Source organism: Alligator mississippiensis, chromosome 5, assembly GCF_030867095.1.
Source record: "Alligator mississippiensis isolate rAllMis1 chromosome 5, rAllMis1, whole genome shotgun sequence".
In the NCBI taxonomy this organism is placed as follows: Eukaryota; Metazoa; Chordata; order Crocodylia; family Alligatoridae; genus Alligator; species Alligator mississippiensis.
The window spans coordinates 210,512,876-210,528,720 of NC_081828.1; the positions used below are offsets into that span (position 1 = coordinate 210,512,876).

At 40.7% G+C, this 15,845-nt stretch overlaps 1 protein-coding gene and 1 long non-coding RNA gene across 5 annotated transcripts in view; one reads left to right on the forward strand and one right to left on the reverse strand.

Annotated features, from left to right (window-relative positions):
* Nucleotides 1-15,845, reverse strand: part of CTDSPL (CTD small phosphatase like) — a 113,537-nt gene that overhangs the window by 42,095 nt on the left and 55,597 nt on the right. For all 4 annotated transcript variants that reach the window (XM_006275854.4, XM_006275855.4, XM_019499400.2 and 1 more), the window contains one exon: nucleotides 2,327-2,481. In XM_006275854.4, the coding sequence (XP_006275916.3) occupies nucleotides 2,327-2,481 (155 nt within the window). The remainder of the gene's footprint in view (nucleotides 1-2,326; nucleotides 2,482-15,845) is intronic.
* Nucleotides 11,114-15,209, forward strand: LOC132250956 (uncharacterized). The gene is made up of 2 exons (XR_009462727.1): nucleotides 11,114-11,276; nucleotides 14,735-15,209. It is a non-coding gene; the product is annotated as an uncharacterized LOC132250956 (long non-coding RNA).

A 15,845-nucleotide genomic window follows, 5' to 3' on the forward strand; every position in this document is an offset into this window, starting at 1 on the left:
TAATGTTTTACATATTTCAGTGACCTTCAAAACTTCCACCTTCCACCTCTTTCAAACAATTTTATGGATTCAATTTAAATTGGTTTAAGATTATGTGATGGGCAAGGATTCATTTGGGTGGCATCTTTTATTGGACCAACTACCTAGTTGGGATAAAGTTAGACAAGCTTTTGAATGTAAGACGTCTCTGTCATGTCTTTGATTCAGATTATGAGCATTTTTCTTTCCCCAGGAATCCTACAGGTTCTGTTGATATTAATATTAATTAATTATTCAATTTCTACTAAATTAAAGGAAGTGGGTCTGCTTTAAAAAATTTTAAAGTGTGAATTTTGTGACAGTTGTTTTTGGCTTTTGAATTTGGGTATGAAAATAGATCTTGAATTAATCCAACTGCCATCAACCTTTGCAGTTTAGTACTATTGTAGTTTAGCATTAGGATGATATCTTGTACTTATACAGCACAGGTAGCAGTTCCATCAAGCCACAATGTACAGATATTTAGATCATTTATCTGTATTACCACATGAATTCTGAAGTGTTTCCGTTTCTGAACGATTCAACTAGAACATTCACTCTATCCCAGCAAAACTGAATAGGATACCATGTACCAAGGAAAGTGAGAAATGCAGAAAGCTAAAGGTAATTTATTTTCTAAGTTTCTGGTTATCAAGTTAAGGAACCTACAGGGTTTTAGTACAGTTCTGGTCTTCTGCTTAACACTAAGCATTTAACATTTCCGGGTCTCTCTCCCACTCTGGAATTCATTCCTTTTTCTTCTTTCACCCCTTTCATCACTGATCTTGTTTCTGTACATCCTTCCCATCATCTGTTATTTTGGAAAGGGTTACCTGTTCCTTTTGCTTTTTTGCATGCCGCTACTCCTGGACCAAAACATTGGAACTGCTCATTCTAGTCAGTCAGTAAAGAATTTGCAGTTAGACAGACCGAACAAAACAGAAACATGCAATTCTTTCTCCTCTTGGGGTAGAAAATAGCCAACTCTGAATTTGATCCAGAGCTTCTGGACTAGTAAATTAGATGCAGAGCAGTCTCAAGCTAACATGCACACTTCCAGTTCAACTCTCCTCCATCTGCTCTTTTAATTTCCCATTCTTTTCCTCACTTCTCCAGAAAGCTTCTTGCTGCTCCTCCTGCACTGTGTAGGATTGATATGATTTGCTTCTGCTGATGCCAGCCTGGGACAGATTTGGTCCTAGGAAGTATGAAACCTGTTGTTCCAGCTATGAAAAGATGTGACCCAGTGTAACATTAAAAAAATGAATCACTGAACTGGAATTGTGCAAGGAGGAAGGAACAGACTTCTCTTACTTTTATTACTTCTGGACACACCAAAGGTCCACATTTATTTTTCTGAGACCTCCAAACTTACAAGCACAAATGGGAAGTTTTTCTAGACAACAAGGGTATAATATAACTCTCTAACGGAGAGTTCCAAAAATCTAGCAGAGCTTGGGAAGAGATGGGAATTCTAGGTTCACCGTTCCCAATGGTAAAACTCCAGCCAGGAAAGGCTAGTTTACTCTTTGCCATCAGTATAAATTATGTACAAAAATTATATGTATATTTATCACAGTTATGTGTCTAAATTAAAACATATGAACTTGCTGAAAATAACCCTCTGTAAACTCAGCTATTGGTTTACATTTAGTTATAAAAGTTTAAGGGTTCATTCAGTTTCCAATTACCTACTGTTCAATTATCTAATTTAAAATCTAAAAATAGGTTTGCACACCAGTAAGACACATGGCAAAATAAACCATTCTATCTGATACCTGTGGACCGGTTTAAATGACAACACACTGCGGGCAGGTGCAGGGCATCTGAAAAGGTCAGTACCTCCCACCACGCTGGGAGTTGCTCCTCTCACTCAATGCCTTTTCAACTGGATGCTGAAAGCAGTTCCAACTGGCTCTCAAGGAGCAATATCTAACTTTGCTTTAGCTGGGAGAGAGTAACCCTGGGGATGAAGATTGTGGTTTAGGTGAAGAAAACCCACCCCCCACAAAAAAGGGGTCCGTTTCTAAAATAAATGTAAGTTTAGTGCTTTGGGTTTCTCTATTCATTTTATTTGAATTATACATATTGTTCACATGCTACAGCTAAATTGTTTTCTGCAGAACCACAAGTACCTAGACTCATGGAATAAAGGCCTATCTTTTAAAGACAATTTTTAACTAGCAGCTGAGCAGATATTACTCATAGGCGTTCAACTTACTTGAGTTACAATTACATTTTTCACACAGGAAATCAGCATAAAGCTAGCATTCAAAAGCATGAACTTTGCTATTGCCAACTTGTTTACCTTCTGAAGTCCCCCATTCTCCTCCACCAACGGTGGGAGAGTACCGGTGCTGTTGCTTGATGGTGGCTCGACATTGTAGTCACGAAAGCAGCAGAATAAGGTGCTAAAGATACTTCGACTCCTCTGTTTCTTCAAACTGATATTACATTGGGACACTACAGAAAGGGGAAAAAACATCGTGTTATACAGATTTAAAACATTTCCAAATATAAAAAAATTTTAAGAAGCACAATATTACTTTTAAAAATAATTTTAAGCAAACATTTTTTCTTCCCACTACAACGTATTATTGTCAGTTAGGCTTTCATAGATATTTGTATATGCTTTGGATCTCCACATAATCAAAGTTTTTCTTAGCTGTTATCTTATAATATAGTGAATTGTTATTTTGATGTATTTTCCATAAGTATTTATAATAAAATACTGTAACCTATAGGCAACAGTTTGCTGTCAAACAGTGACTCCTGTAGCCATTAACTGAAACAAGACTCAAAGTCAATTTACAGCTAAACATACTAGGATGTTTATACTCGTTCCAAGCCGAGGACTACTTTTCAAATTTTTTTTGATTCTTCCATTATTTACGGCTTGACAGGCACATTGACGGACACAAAAAGCACTGAAACGGAAATTCTTCTAGTGCACAGGTTTACACAAAGTCCTATAGGAAAGAAATACTGTCACTCTTCCTGTGCAAGTTGTTTGTAAAACCAGAGTAAAGGAAGCTACAGCTTGATTTTTGTGGCAGAACATTTTTGAAGGACAATACCACACCCACCGACTGATTAGATAGTAGGAAAAAGGTACACATTCATTAGGTACATAGAAGACCTGCAGGCAGGCCTCAATTACCAGAGCTGCAGGTTCAAAGCTTTTAAGTCCTCCTATTACCTTTTGAATGAGCAGGACAACAGTTTCCCAATGCAGTAATGACCACCAGGTTAATCAGACTCAATAAAAATTTAACAATTAGTTGAATCTGTGCAGGCGTAGTTCTACTAAAAAGAGAATTTAGATATATTTTATTATTACTTTAGATCTGGACCATCCAACTTTTAAGTGGTTGGGGGCTGCATGCTGTGTGGGCTGCACCACTGGGGGCCACAATAGGGAGATCCACACTCTACCCAACTGCATGGCACAAGGCAACCCCTCCCACACCACTGCACTATGCCGCAGGCTCCCTGGCACTGTGAGCTGCACTATCCTTCTCTACTCCCTGGGACAGGAGCAAGAAGCGAAGATAATGGTGGGTGAAGCTTAGAGGCTCCAGCTGCAGAAGCAGCTGGGGGAAATAAGGGGGGCAGTGGCCAGCTAGGAGCCGGAGGGAGAGGGGGAGGACACGCATTAACCCCTTACACATTAACTCTAGTTAGCATAGTTAATATTCTCTCACAGATAATAGCATTATAATCTCTCTAATAATAGTATAACACTTGGCACAGTACAACCCTTATTTCTTTAGTCTACTCTACTGAACAACTGCTGGTAACAAGTAACTTCCAATACTACAAGATACAATAACCTAAATCTAAATGCCTGGTATACCTGTCTCTTGGAAGTTAAAAAAAACAAACAACCAAGCAAATATGGCTCTATCACAATTACTAAAAGTTAAAGCAGATCAGAAGTGTGGGAACACCAAAACATGTTAATACTAGACACATTTTGGATGCTGCGGTAAAGAGACAATAGCTATTGCAATGTACTGGAGAAAGAGTTCCTAAACTACATGATCTTTCAGCCTGGGGTTGCAACTACCTTGCCTTTCCCATTACCTGGGGGAAAGGATTCAGGGATAGAAGATGCAATTACCTCAATTGCACCTAGTTCATAATTTCATACCATACTTTTTGTAACCAAAGTTTGGGCAAGGAGCTACTCTGTACTTACTCCAAAGCCAGTCAATCATGCACCAAGGTGTGTATATATATATTCATTTATAGGTCATCCATAGAAGTGTTATGTCTTATCCAATTGTAAAGGTTTTGGTTGAATTTTCAGCAATTGAAAATGATTTCTTTTGTGTTTACACCTAAAAAAAATTGAACAGATATATGTGACGAAAGGAGCCAACTTATGGCCCGATCAGGAAACTAGCCTACTTCTTTGTCCTTGGGCCAACAACCTGCCTCTTTCTCCTGCCACACCTTGATGTCTTACTGTTTTGATGTTATTAGGCAGGAAGCTTCCCTTCAGTCCACCCTGATGTCAAGCACCTGATGTACATGCTCCAACAATCCCTAGCTGTGTCCCATATCTCACAGATGTTTCCTCCACCTAGGCAGTACTGGGACCCAAGCTCCAGAGTCTCACATGGGACTCTCACTGCCCACCACAGCCCAAGTTCCCAGCATCCTCACAGATGTTTTCAACTGCGCTCCCACGACTCAACTACCTCTCACTACACCGCCCTCTCCCGGGGCCACGCTACGCCGCCCTACCATTTAGGCTCAGGGTCAACCACCCCTGTAGGCTCAGGTGGCACTCTTACTGTGCCTCACCCACCACTCCATGCTCTCACTCAGGGCTCGAGGTAGAACACCGCTGTAGGCTCAGGTAGCATTTTCCTGCTGTGCCTGCCCCACCTCCAGGTCTACCACCCCACAGGGCTCAGGTGCAGTTACTCTGTGTTCCTGGCACTGAACTGCCTCCAAAGCCTACCTGAAGGTGGGGGCAGGGATTTAGATGCCCCGACTTGCCTTACACCAGGATGGTCCTTGAACCTAGCCTTTAAGAGGCCCTGCTCCACCACAGGCAAGACCACCAGGCCTCCCTATCCTGGCAGGGTAGTTTCAGGTCACGTACAGGACGAATGAGGCGAGGCCTCCTCCTTCCCCATAGCCTCACTCTTATCTGTCTGAGGTGTTCCAGGAGCAGCTCAGCCCAATGTTGCCTCCTTGGGCCCTCCGCAGACTGCTCCGCTCTTATACCAGAGCTCTCCAAAATGGCCACCTTTGTCAATCACCTGATGGCTGGCTGCTCCAGCTCTTAAAGTGACATGGCACTGAAGCTGCTCCGTCACAGATACCATACTGCAGAGCTGATACGCATGTATAAAATGCCTATATCAGTGTTACATATTTTAGGTATTTGATTTTAAAAAGCTATATGGCAGCTTGCATGGCAGGGCAATCTTATGCTTCAAATGCAATGCTTTTGCTGTCTGGGTAACATCTGATTAGATTCAAATCACAGAGCAGGCTAGCTACCTGCTTAAATTTATTTTTGTGTAAAGGGCCCACACGGCATTTGTGGAACAGATGTAAGACTTTGGGATGGCCTCAGTGAAGACATTTTCTCATGTCCAAACATTTGTTTCTATTTGAATGTTGGCTTGGGAATTTTAGAGGAACAGGGAGGCATACTGCACAAGTCCTAAAATATAATTACTTAAAAGGAAGTAGATCAGATGGATTTTCAAGAAAATATCAGAACTATGCATTGAATACTCTAAGCAGCATGATTAAGAGAACTGCTCAACATGTGGCAGTTAGAGGAAGCCTCTTTCTTTCTGGGAAACCACCATCACCACTGAGGATTTCCAGATGCTACTTCCTATGACCCCACCTCAGACACTAAGCTGGTGACCCATTGTCCCTACTAAAGCATAAAAACAAATCATGAGAGTCATGCAAGAATATTTTTAAAGTTCTGTATGGACTTCCTTGACATACACATGCCATTTTCTTTTAAATCACAATATTCAAATATATACAATTTTAGGCAAGTGAAGGTGGAGGGAGGCTGTCAAGCCAAAGCTTCCAGAGCTCTCCCTAGATTAATTTCATTTTTGGTCATACCTAAACATCATACATATCAGGAAAAGAAAAAAACCGTTGCCCAAGACAAAAAGAGCTAACATTTCATGCAGCAAATCTACACCGTGGAGGAGGCAACTAGGAAAAGAAATGAGAAAATCTCATGCAGTCTGTGTTCTATATACACATACACTGAGTTAATTATAACTCTTAATGGCACATTAGCTTGTTAAAAACCACCCGCTATGTTCTTTATACTTTTCAACTAGTATTAAAATACAAAGACTGAATGCAAATGGCATGAAGGGCAATGGAAGTACCTAATGTGAATAAAATAAAATCTACAGATGTGGCTAGTGTCAATGATTGATCTTACCTAAAGGCAGACTTACCATCTACTGCCATGGTTTTTGTGGCATGGCAGAAAAAGGACTGGAGGCCCAAGGGAATACAGAATGCCTGATTTAAACACAAATGATAAACAGAACCATACACTTCTACTAACAGAAAACACACAGCAGTCATATCTGGTTCAACAAAATGAAGGGGAAGAGGATAGCCATTATAAAAACAACCTCCACACTCTACCAGTCATTCTCAGCCTTTTTTAGAGTAATGATACCCCTCCCCACCTTTGAATTTGGCAACGCCCCAAGGTGAAAACCACTGTTAGTGCTGTTGTATCATCTTACCTCAGGGCTTTTCAACTGGTTGTTACCACTACCAGGTGTAAGTGCCCATGCACCAGCTGCACAGCCAGGGCTGCAGCACACTTGCTCTTCTGCCTCCTTAGGGTTCTCTGATATCCCTAAAGCAGGTAGGAGAGCTGGGGTCTGCTGCAACCCTTCCTATTCTGACCCTGTATGGCATCTCCTGAAGGAGGCATGTGGGGTAGGGGAACTGCCCGGCATGCCTCTCGTTTCCAGGAGAAGCGAATGCACGTACTTGTGTGTGCAGTGGGGAAGAGGGAAGAAGGGGAATTGGACTAGGAAGGGCTGTAGCACAAGCTGCGTCTCCTGCCTCCTAGGGTTTCTAGAATGTTATCAGCTCCTTTCTCTACATTATACTAGAATTGATGCAATTGCTTGTGGATCTTCCCTAATAGATGAACAAGATAGCTGATATACCTGAATATTTTTAATAAAAAACTCTGACAATGAAAGACTGCAAATGTACTAAATGGGTGCTTCCAACAGCAGAAAATGGCTTTCTGCTTGCCCAGACTCAGACTTGAGAAATGCATAAATTTACTTTGAAATATCCTAATATAATGGAAGGGTACAAATAGGTGGAAAAAAACATGGACTGGAAAAACCACAGTTAGCCATCCTTCACATTTTCCTGTTTTGTTTTTTTATTAAGAGTAGGGAACCTATTGTCAATTTACTCAGGAACTTGACATTTGATTAAGTAGCTGAAACTTCAGCTGACTTGGATTGGAGGAACAAGAATTTTTTACTCAGTTATTCCATGAAATGGACTACCTTCCAGTTCACTATTATAGAGGCTTGCATGTTGCCTTCTAAATTATTAAGGCTAGAGTGTTGCAATTCATTCAGTCTTGTATGTCTGAATGGGATCTTTAATTTCAAAGAGCAATGTATTCAGTTGTTAATCTCTAGGAGACTGTTATCCCTTTTCTTTTCTAGGAGGAAACAAACACCCACTACTACTATACTAATGTTAAGTAGTAGTTACCACAGAAAAGGTGCCAGAATGGAAGACCTGGGAGGCAGAGTCGCGTACGATATGAAATTGGAGAAGTCTGCGGTCCTCATTTGGGGACATTCTGGTACAGCACTGGAGGGATTTGTGGACCTGGTTAACAAGGAAATGGAGGAGTACCTACTGGACCTGAGCAGAATTAGTTCCTACCAAAATACAGACCCTGAACCTTGTCTGGTTATTTATATCAGTGCAGTTGACTCGAGGACAGACAGAGCAGGAGAAAGGCTTCCTGACTCTTAAAGGGGGTTTCTTAGGCAAAGGATTGCTTAACTTTAAACCATATACACTGAAATGTGGAAAGATCTCGGATCCCTTGCAAACATCCTTTCCTATCAGTGTCTGGTTTACCCCATCTTTCCCCATGGATTTTCAAGGGCCTTCATTGAAAAGGGAGAGGCAAGGTTGTATGGTATTCTCACCTTTTTTTAAATAAAAAATTCTCACCTAACAAGCAGGCTGACCTCTTAGAAATTCAAATCGCTTTGGAAGAAACAATGAACACGGCTGTACTAAGAGACAAGAGATGTCTGGAAAGCTAACGAAGCCACCTAGTGGTGGCATTTCACTGTTTTTTGGACAACAGGCTATAAAGAGACATCTCCCTTCTAATGAAGTGATCTCGTTAAGCCTTGCGATACACCAAGAACCATACATTTAGGACTATACCAAATACGAGAGAAAACTTATCTGCTTTGCATATTTTATGTCTGCCTTTTTTCTTTTCAGATACCTGTTGCCCCTAAAAACCCAAATGGAGTTGTGAAAGCAATGCCACGGAGGAGGCCAAATCCCTAGAACCAGATACGCTGGAACTCAGCACCAGATCTGCCAATGCTCCCTTCCTTTTCTACTGCTGCAATAGCATACATCTCAGGAGTACTCCCTCAAAACCTCAAGTGACATTTACACACCTCACAGAAGGAGTCATCACCAGCATTTCCTTCTTTGTGGGAAGGTTAGTAGCAGAACTGCCTCTTTTGGCTTTTGGTGGTTTCAAATGTACGGTAGTGTCACAGCATGCAGCATTAGCTGGTCTTACAATAGGGCAGTGATTCTCGACCGTGATGCGGTGGCATCCTGGGGTGTCCCAAGATTATTTCAGAGGTGCAGGGAAGGCCACGCAATGGTTGTACGTGAGTAAATACAATTCACAAAATACATAAAGCCAATGATTTCAAATAAAAATTCCCAGTGTTAAAAAGAAAGAGAGAGGAAAAAGTGAGATCTGTTGGTCTTTTTGAGTTATTTGCAATAAAAATAATAAGAAAAAAATAGAATTTTTTTTGTTTATTATGGAAGAGTGGAAACTAGGAGGGGGATGAATCTCAAAAGGTTGAAAACCACTGCTGTAGGGAAATGCTCGTCTGATCTATCCACTGGCAGCAGGCACCTGCTAAGGGTGCTTTTGTGGAAGCCAACTCCATACCTCTGAGAGCCCTGGGAGAAGGCATCTGTACTACTTTTTTTGGTGTTTCAGAAAAACTAGATCAGTTTTTGGCAGCAGCCTGATTCTCTTTGGGATAATCTACCTTCATTTAGAACCTAGCTAACATTACATTTCACTGACAATATTAAGGTACCCGACGACCATTCAACATGAGTCTAGTCCTATGGATGGCCATTAATACAAAAGGGAAAAAAAAACGAACTGAAACACCCCCCCCCCCCCCCCCAAACAACTGCTCTTCTACAGTATTCCTCAAGTTTTCTGTATACAGTGAAGTTCAAGACACATTCACCTACTTGGTACAAACCAATCCATTCCTAAAGATGGCACACAAACACAAAATCATTTTCTATGCTAAACATGGTAAACACAAAATCCAACTACATATCACCCAAAACTTGGTGCCTTCTCTATGGAAAGTGAGCTTCTGGGTTACCTCCGAAACACCCCTGAAAAACAAGTACTCAAGAAATGGTGTCATGACTTCCATGAACTGCAGCTACAGCTACGTACGAATGGAATACAAATATATAACGTTCTTCTACTGCTTTTACTGGTTTATTGTCTTTGCATCAAAATACTGGAATTCTCCCCTTCTTTTTTCTGAGAGATGAAGTTGCTTCTATAATACAACACTCCAAAAGAGCCTGTGAAAACAAAGCTGTCAGATTAAAAAAAAAAGAGAGAGACCTAAATCCCATAGTCCTCATATTTAAATACTGAAGACAAACAGCTGAGAATGAAGGGCTGTAACAGAGCTGTTGCATGTACACAGGATTGCATATCCTGTGGGTCCAAATTCCTTCAATTTCAAACCACACGAAGATCCTTCATCTCAGTTTCATCATACCATGCACAAAGCTGACGTTCTCCTGTTAGAGATTAGCAGCGTCTTGGCAGATACTATGGGGACTACAGCTGATCCTTTACATTTTGCTACCTAAAATACAATACACTGATTTAAGTCTGAGATAAAATGTAAGTGAAACATGTGCAGGACAAGGGACATAAAACACACAGCCACTGACTACACAAATAAGACAAGATCATTCTAGTAACAAAATGAGGTCCCCGTTTGTGGCAAGAACCATTCTGTAGATGGCAATTTATTGATCCTTTTTGTTCAAACACCCAGAAATGCCACAGAGGACAGAGCTGTCTGTAAACGATACAAATGAGGACCGTTTTTCAGATGCATTTGATCAAATGAATATACATTATAATGATGCAGAACTGTTATGTTAGCTTCCACCGTGGTGAGCAACTTTTTTAGACTCAAGGCACTCCTTGAAAATATCAGCTCTTAGCTTTCACTTGGTTTTTGACTGAAAAAAAATAAACAAAACAATTTTTTCTCCTTTTTTTGTGCAAGGAACTAGGAAAGACAAGAAGAGGTCAGAATGGTTTTTGACACTTGGATACCCATTTGAAATGTGTGGGGTTATCCTGTGAATCATGCATGCACACTTAGTGCTACAATGGCACAGCACAGCACCCCATGGCAACTTTGAAAGGATCTCCGGGAACCACTGCTTTAGTTACAGTATTCAATAAAGGTTACCTAGCATCAATTTTGTATTGTCTTTGTATCATTCTCTGGAGAATTAATAAGATCATTAGGAAAGAAGCAAATGATATCTGTGACACCTCATTATTTATCCCAATAAAGGGGAAAAGATTTTGTATTTCCTATACAATTTAAGTATTTCAATTGATGCATCATTCCTTCATTTTACAACAAGGATCGAGCTGCCCTGCTTGGACTCCTTCCCAGTACAGAGGTTTGGAATGGGAGTTTCACAGGAAATACTGTGCAGTCTGTGCATGCATTACATTCCTTTCCCGCCCGGAGAGAGTGGCCAACAAACAAACCTTTCTTCTAGCAAAAAAAACACAGACTGCACAAAGTCGAACAGCAGATGTGGCCTATGAATCTAAACATCCTTTTCTGCTGGTAAAAAGAATTCGATGCATTTGCAACATTAAAAGTAGCCTCACCATTTTGGGATGCCAGGTCAGTAATACCAGGGGTTTTTTTGTTTTTTGTTTTTTAACAAATTAAGTTTGTGTGTGGCAGTCTTTTCAGGTTCCTACTGTACACTAACTTGTTTTCTATAATGATTTGCCAAATATTAATAGAAACTGTCACAGCTACTAATTAAGAGTCAAATCCAGCTTTTTAAAGAAAACCTTGGTGCACAAAAATAGTAATGAAAATGAAAATGAGTTTTGTGAATGTTAACTCTTACTTAAATTTCATGCAGGACTCAAGAAAGAGCACTATGTCAAGTACTGAATTTTTAATGTTTTCCTGCAGTGTACAGATGGGAACAGAATTGGATACAGGAACCACGTGTTCAAATTGCTTGCTCTCTATAATTACTTTTATGTTGGTTTCTTAACTTCTGAAACATTAAGTAATTTGTTAACTACTGGAGAGGAAAAAATGAGAGAAAAACAAATGGGAACGGGTAGTACACGGGGTCAAAATACCAGTATCTCTCAGTTTGTTAATCAGGACTGACACTTTCGAATTCTATTCCAGTAACCCAGGGGAAGTTTCCGAATGGCAACAAAAATGCAAAACAAACCTGCTTATAGAACAAAACCACGAATCTGACTTGCTCTGCTCTAGATCCAACTTCATTGAGAAGCTGTGGGAGACAATAAGTGATCAATAAGTGATAGCCAATGTAGGGCTCCACTCCGAAGCGGCACATGTACAGAAGAGAGATACTGTGCAACAGAATGGCAGCTTTGGAGAGGCTGCACTACCAGGCCAACTCATCCTCTAACACCACTTTTGAAATGCAATTCATGCTTTGTTTTTGATACTCAGGAGCAGTGAGCACTATACTGACTAACCACAGGGATGAAAGACAAGCTCAAACAAGTAGCACTCCCTTAGTCATATTTTATATACACCTACACGCAAACACCAATATGTCCATTTTCTCTACAAGGTAAGGCCACAGCATTGGCCTTACTTAGCAATGCTAAAGATGTAGAAATACTGTAAAATCTCTTAGTTCTACACTCCAGAAACATTGAGCAGCATACTTAAAACATATTCATTACATTAAATCAAGAGCCTGAAGTATTTCACTTGGTTGATGAATTCTGCAAACTGGAAGTGCAGTTTTAGCTTAAATAGGTCTGTAACGAGGACATCATGTACCTCTGGAATTATTTATCATGTTTCATTAAAAAAAAAATCAAATTTGTTCCGTTTAATAAGTGAGAAGGACCGCCACACCCACAAACTCAGACTTGGCTCTGGAAGTCACAGCGCGTCCTTCCTATCTCGTACGTACGTGAATACACAGCAGGTTTATTCACTGTACGTTACATGTTTTCTTAACACTTCATTCTCAGCTTGCAGCATTCCACACCAGCATTCAAAGCTACTTCATTCAACTGAATAAAGCCCCTTCTCATCTCCAATGAAAAATGAAACTGATATGCTTGGGAAGAGGAATTAAGTTTAATTTATTTAAATTAAGATGGTAGCCTTTCTATATACACACACTAGTGAAGTATGATCCTCTGATATGGGATACCAAGGGAAAATATTTGTGCCATGCCAGTGGTTTTCAGCATTTTTTTCATTTGCGGACCCTTCAAACATTCTGAATGAAAGTACAGACCCCTTTGAATTGAGTGTGGGTATTCACACTGTTGATTGATCACAGTCATTTTTTGGACCCTTTAGACAGTCTGTGGACCCCCAGGGGTCCATGGACCACAGACTGAAAACTACTGCACTATGCTATTAGTTTGGTCTTCTTTGGTCTTTTAGCCCTTAGGGTAATTGGCAACTGTTGATAGTATGGATCATGGTCCACATAAAAGGTCTAGTCAGATGCCTGATGAATCCATTTTGTGGCTGACTAGCCCAATTCAAGAGCGACACAGTTTGCTACAAGTTTCACAGATCCACGGTGTTGTCTGAGTTAGAATCAAAGTTTACAGCATGCTGCTTTCTTCTCTCTTGCTTTGCTTCAAACCTCAAAGCCACTTCATGTCAAGCTGCAGCCAGTGCCAGGTGTTCCCTCCAGACCAGATGGGTTTCTGTGCACTCCTCCTAGCTTTCCAATGTTGAACGACTTCACATCTTTTTTGCACATGTGGTATTGCCCTAGAGGGCAACCCCACTTTCTAGAGCCATCCTGTATCTTGCTATACAAGTTATTCTTGGGGATACAGTCTCCTCCCATTTTCTTAATACGGTCTATCCATCACAACCTCCTCTTGTTGATAGTGGTTTCTAAGTGTGTCAATCCTGTGCACTCCAGTACCTCCATGTTTGGCATTCTGTCTTCCCACTTAATTTTCAGGATTTTATGTAGGCATCTTATACGGAAGCAGTTCAGTCTCTTGCTATTCCTAGCCTATGTAGTCCACGTTTCTGAACCATAAAGTAGGGATGACAGCACACAAGTCTCATAGATTCACATTTTCACCTTAGCTGATAGATTGCTGTTATTCCATGCACATTTCTGAAAAAGCCTGAAATTCTTAGCTGCATTTCTGATTACGTTCGTTCAGTCTGAAGGTCAAGATTTCTACTGATTGTAAAACCCAGGTAGCAAACTGTAAATAACACCACGAGTTACCCTCCAGAGTGATGTCAGACACTGGTTCTTCCATCCCGTGGTGCATGATCACAGTTTTCTTGAGATTAAACGCCATCCCAAAGCTCTTGCATGACTCAGAAAATCTGCCTCATCAAGAAAGGGTCAGTTTTTCTACCTTGGCTTTGCATTCCCTCAGCCTGTCCCAGCTGGTACTCGGGGACAAAACATTCTGGTCAATTTTCAGGGAAACAAAATAGTTGAAAATCACTGCATTTGGCTCAGAACCTTTTCAGGCTCAAGGCATCCCTTTGAAAAGGGCAGCTCTTAGCTTTCACTCGTTCCTTTTGACTACAGAAAAACAATAGAGTAATTCTTCTGTTGCAAACGACTCTAAAAGACCACAGCAGGCCAGAATGTTTTTAACACCAGAGATTTCCATTTGAAATCTCTGGGTTTATCATGAGAATAATTATTGCACACCTAAGCATGCAAACACTGTGCAGCATCCCACAGGCACCCTGGAAAGGATCTCAAGACACCCCGGGGTGCCATGGCACTCAGGTTGATGATCACCGGCTTAATGGATCATATATAACCTGTGGCAACAGGGTTGATGCTGACCTACTAAAAAAAGCACTTCTAACACAAGAGGCCCAACTTCAACATACTGTTCAGTTGTTTTGAGGATAACTGGAACAGGGGTGATGCACAGGTATTATTGTATGCACCAAACATGCAACTCTATCTCAAGAAATAATTGCTTTGGATTGTTTACAGGGAAACATAGGCTCAAAAATTTTTCAAGTAACATATCTTTGATTGATTAAGCCCCTTTTTCTCCCTCTACCTTGCTGCTATAATTCCCAGTAAAGTGGATATTTTTTTCATGTTGCAGGAACAAAGAACTGCACAAATAAGAGCCAGCATCCTTTTCTCCGCAAGTCTTAACTGCAATTTCACTGCAAGTCTCAATTCAAGAAAAGATCTGCATTTCTGACAATGTAAATCTAGGGAGTAGAACGATCTGCTTTTTTTTCCCTCAAATCTCTCCATGTCAGGAGACTGACATCAAAATTGGGTAGAGTTTACACAAAGATTAGGAGAAACACTTCTGCTCCACAAGATAACCTGAATTTATGTCAACAACCTTCTCTCCAGATGCTGCCACTGAAAATCTTGCTTTTACTACTTCTGGGTTATTTTACTGCAATATAATAAACACAGGATTATCAAATGAAAACCACTCACAAATTACAGCAGATGTAGAATGAGGCCGATAATCAACAAGGAAAAATGTATCACGTTATTTCTTTGATGATGATATTGAGTTATTTTCTTCTGGAATAATACAAGGTGTTTGAAGCCCTAAATGGTTTTGTCCTGTTTGAAAGACTGGTGCTTTTCTGGTGAACTGATAGGGTAGTTGAGATTAGGTGGGTGTTTTAAATCTTTGCATGTCTAATTACAGCGCTTTCCCAGGGAAGGGCCTTTGACACAAAATCGTTTCTCTCTGAAGGGGTGTGGCAGAACCCATTCCTTCTTTGGGTTTCACATCAGTAGGGATGGTGGCTGGCTTGGGGTTTGCTCCTTGTGTTATAAATAGGGCTTTAAATTATATATGTTAACTCTAGACATGTAATTGAGCGCATTTCATACAGCAAAAAATAAACATTTTAAAACAGAGAATTCTCTAACTAGCTTTAAAATACATGAACCTACTGCTAAAAAAAAAAAAAAGAGAACAATTCCCTCTGTCTTGCCTATAGCAGGGGTTTTCAACTCGGGGTACGCATACTGCCGGGGGTACTCGACAGCAGGCGCCGCCGCTGTGCCATCGGCACTGCTGCTGCTGCGCCGCCCTCCTCCTGACTGACAAGGGATTCCTGCCTTCTTGGCCAGCCCCCGGGGGTACGCCAACCCAAAAAGGTTAAAAACCCCTGATCTGTGTGTGTAAGGAGTTCTTTCAATGACAAAATTTATTTTAGGCACTTTTCAAATGTCACTTA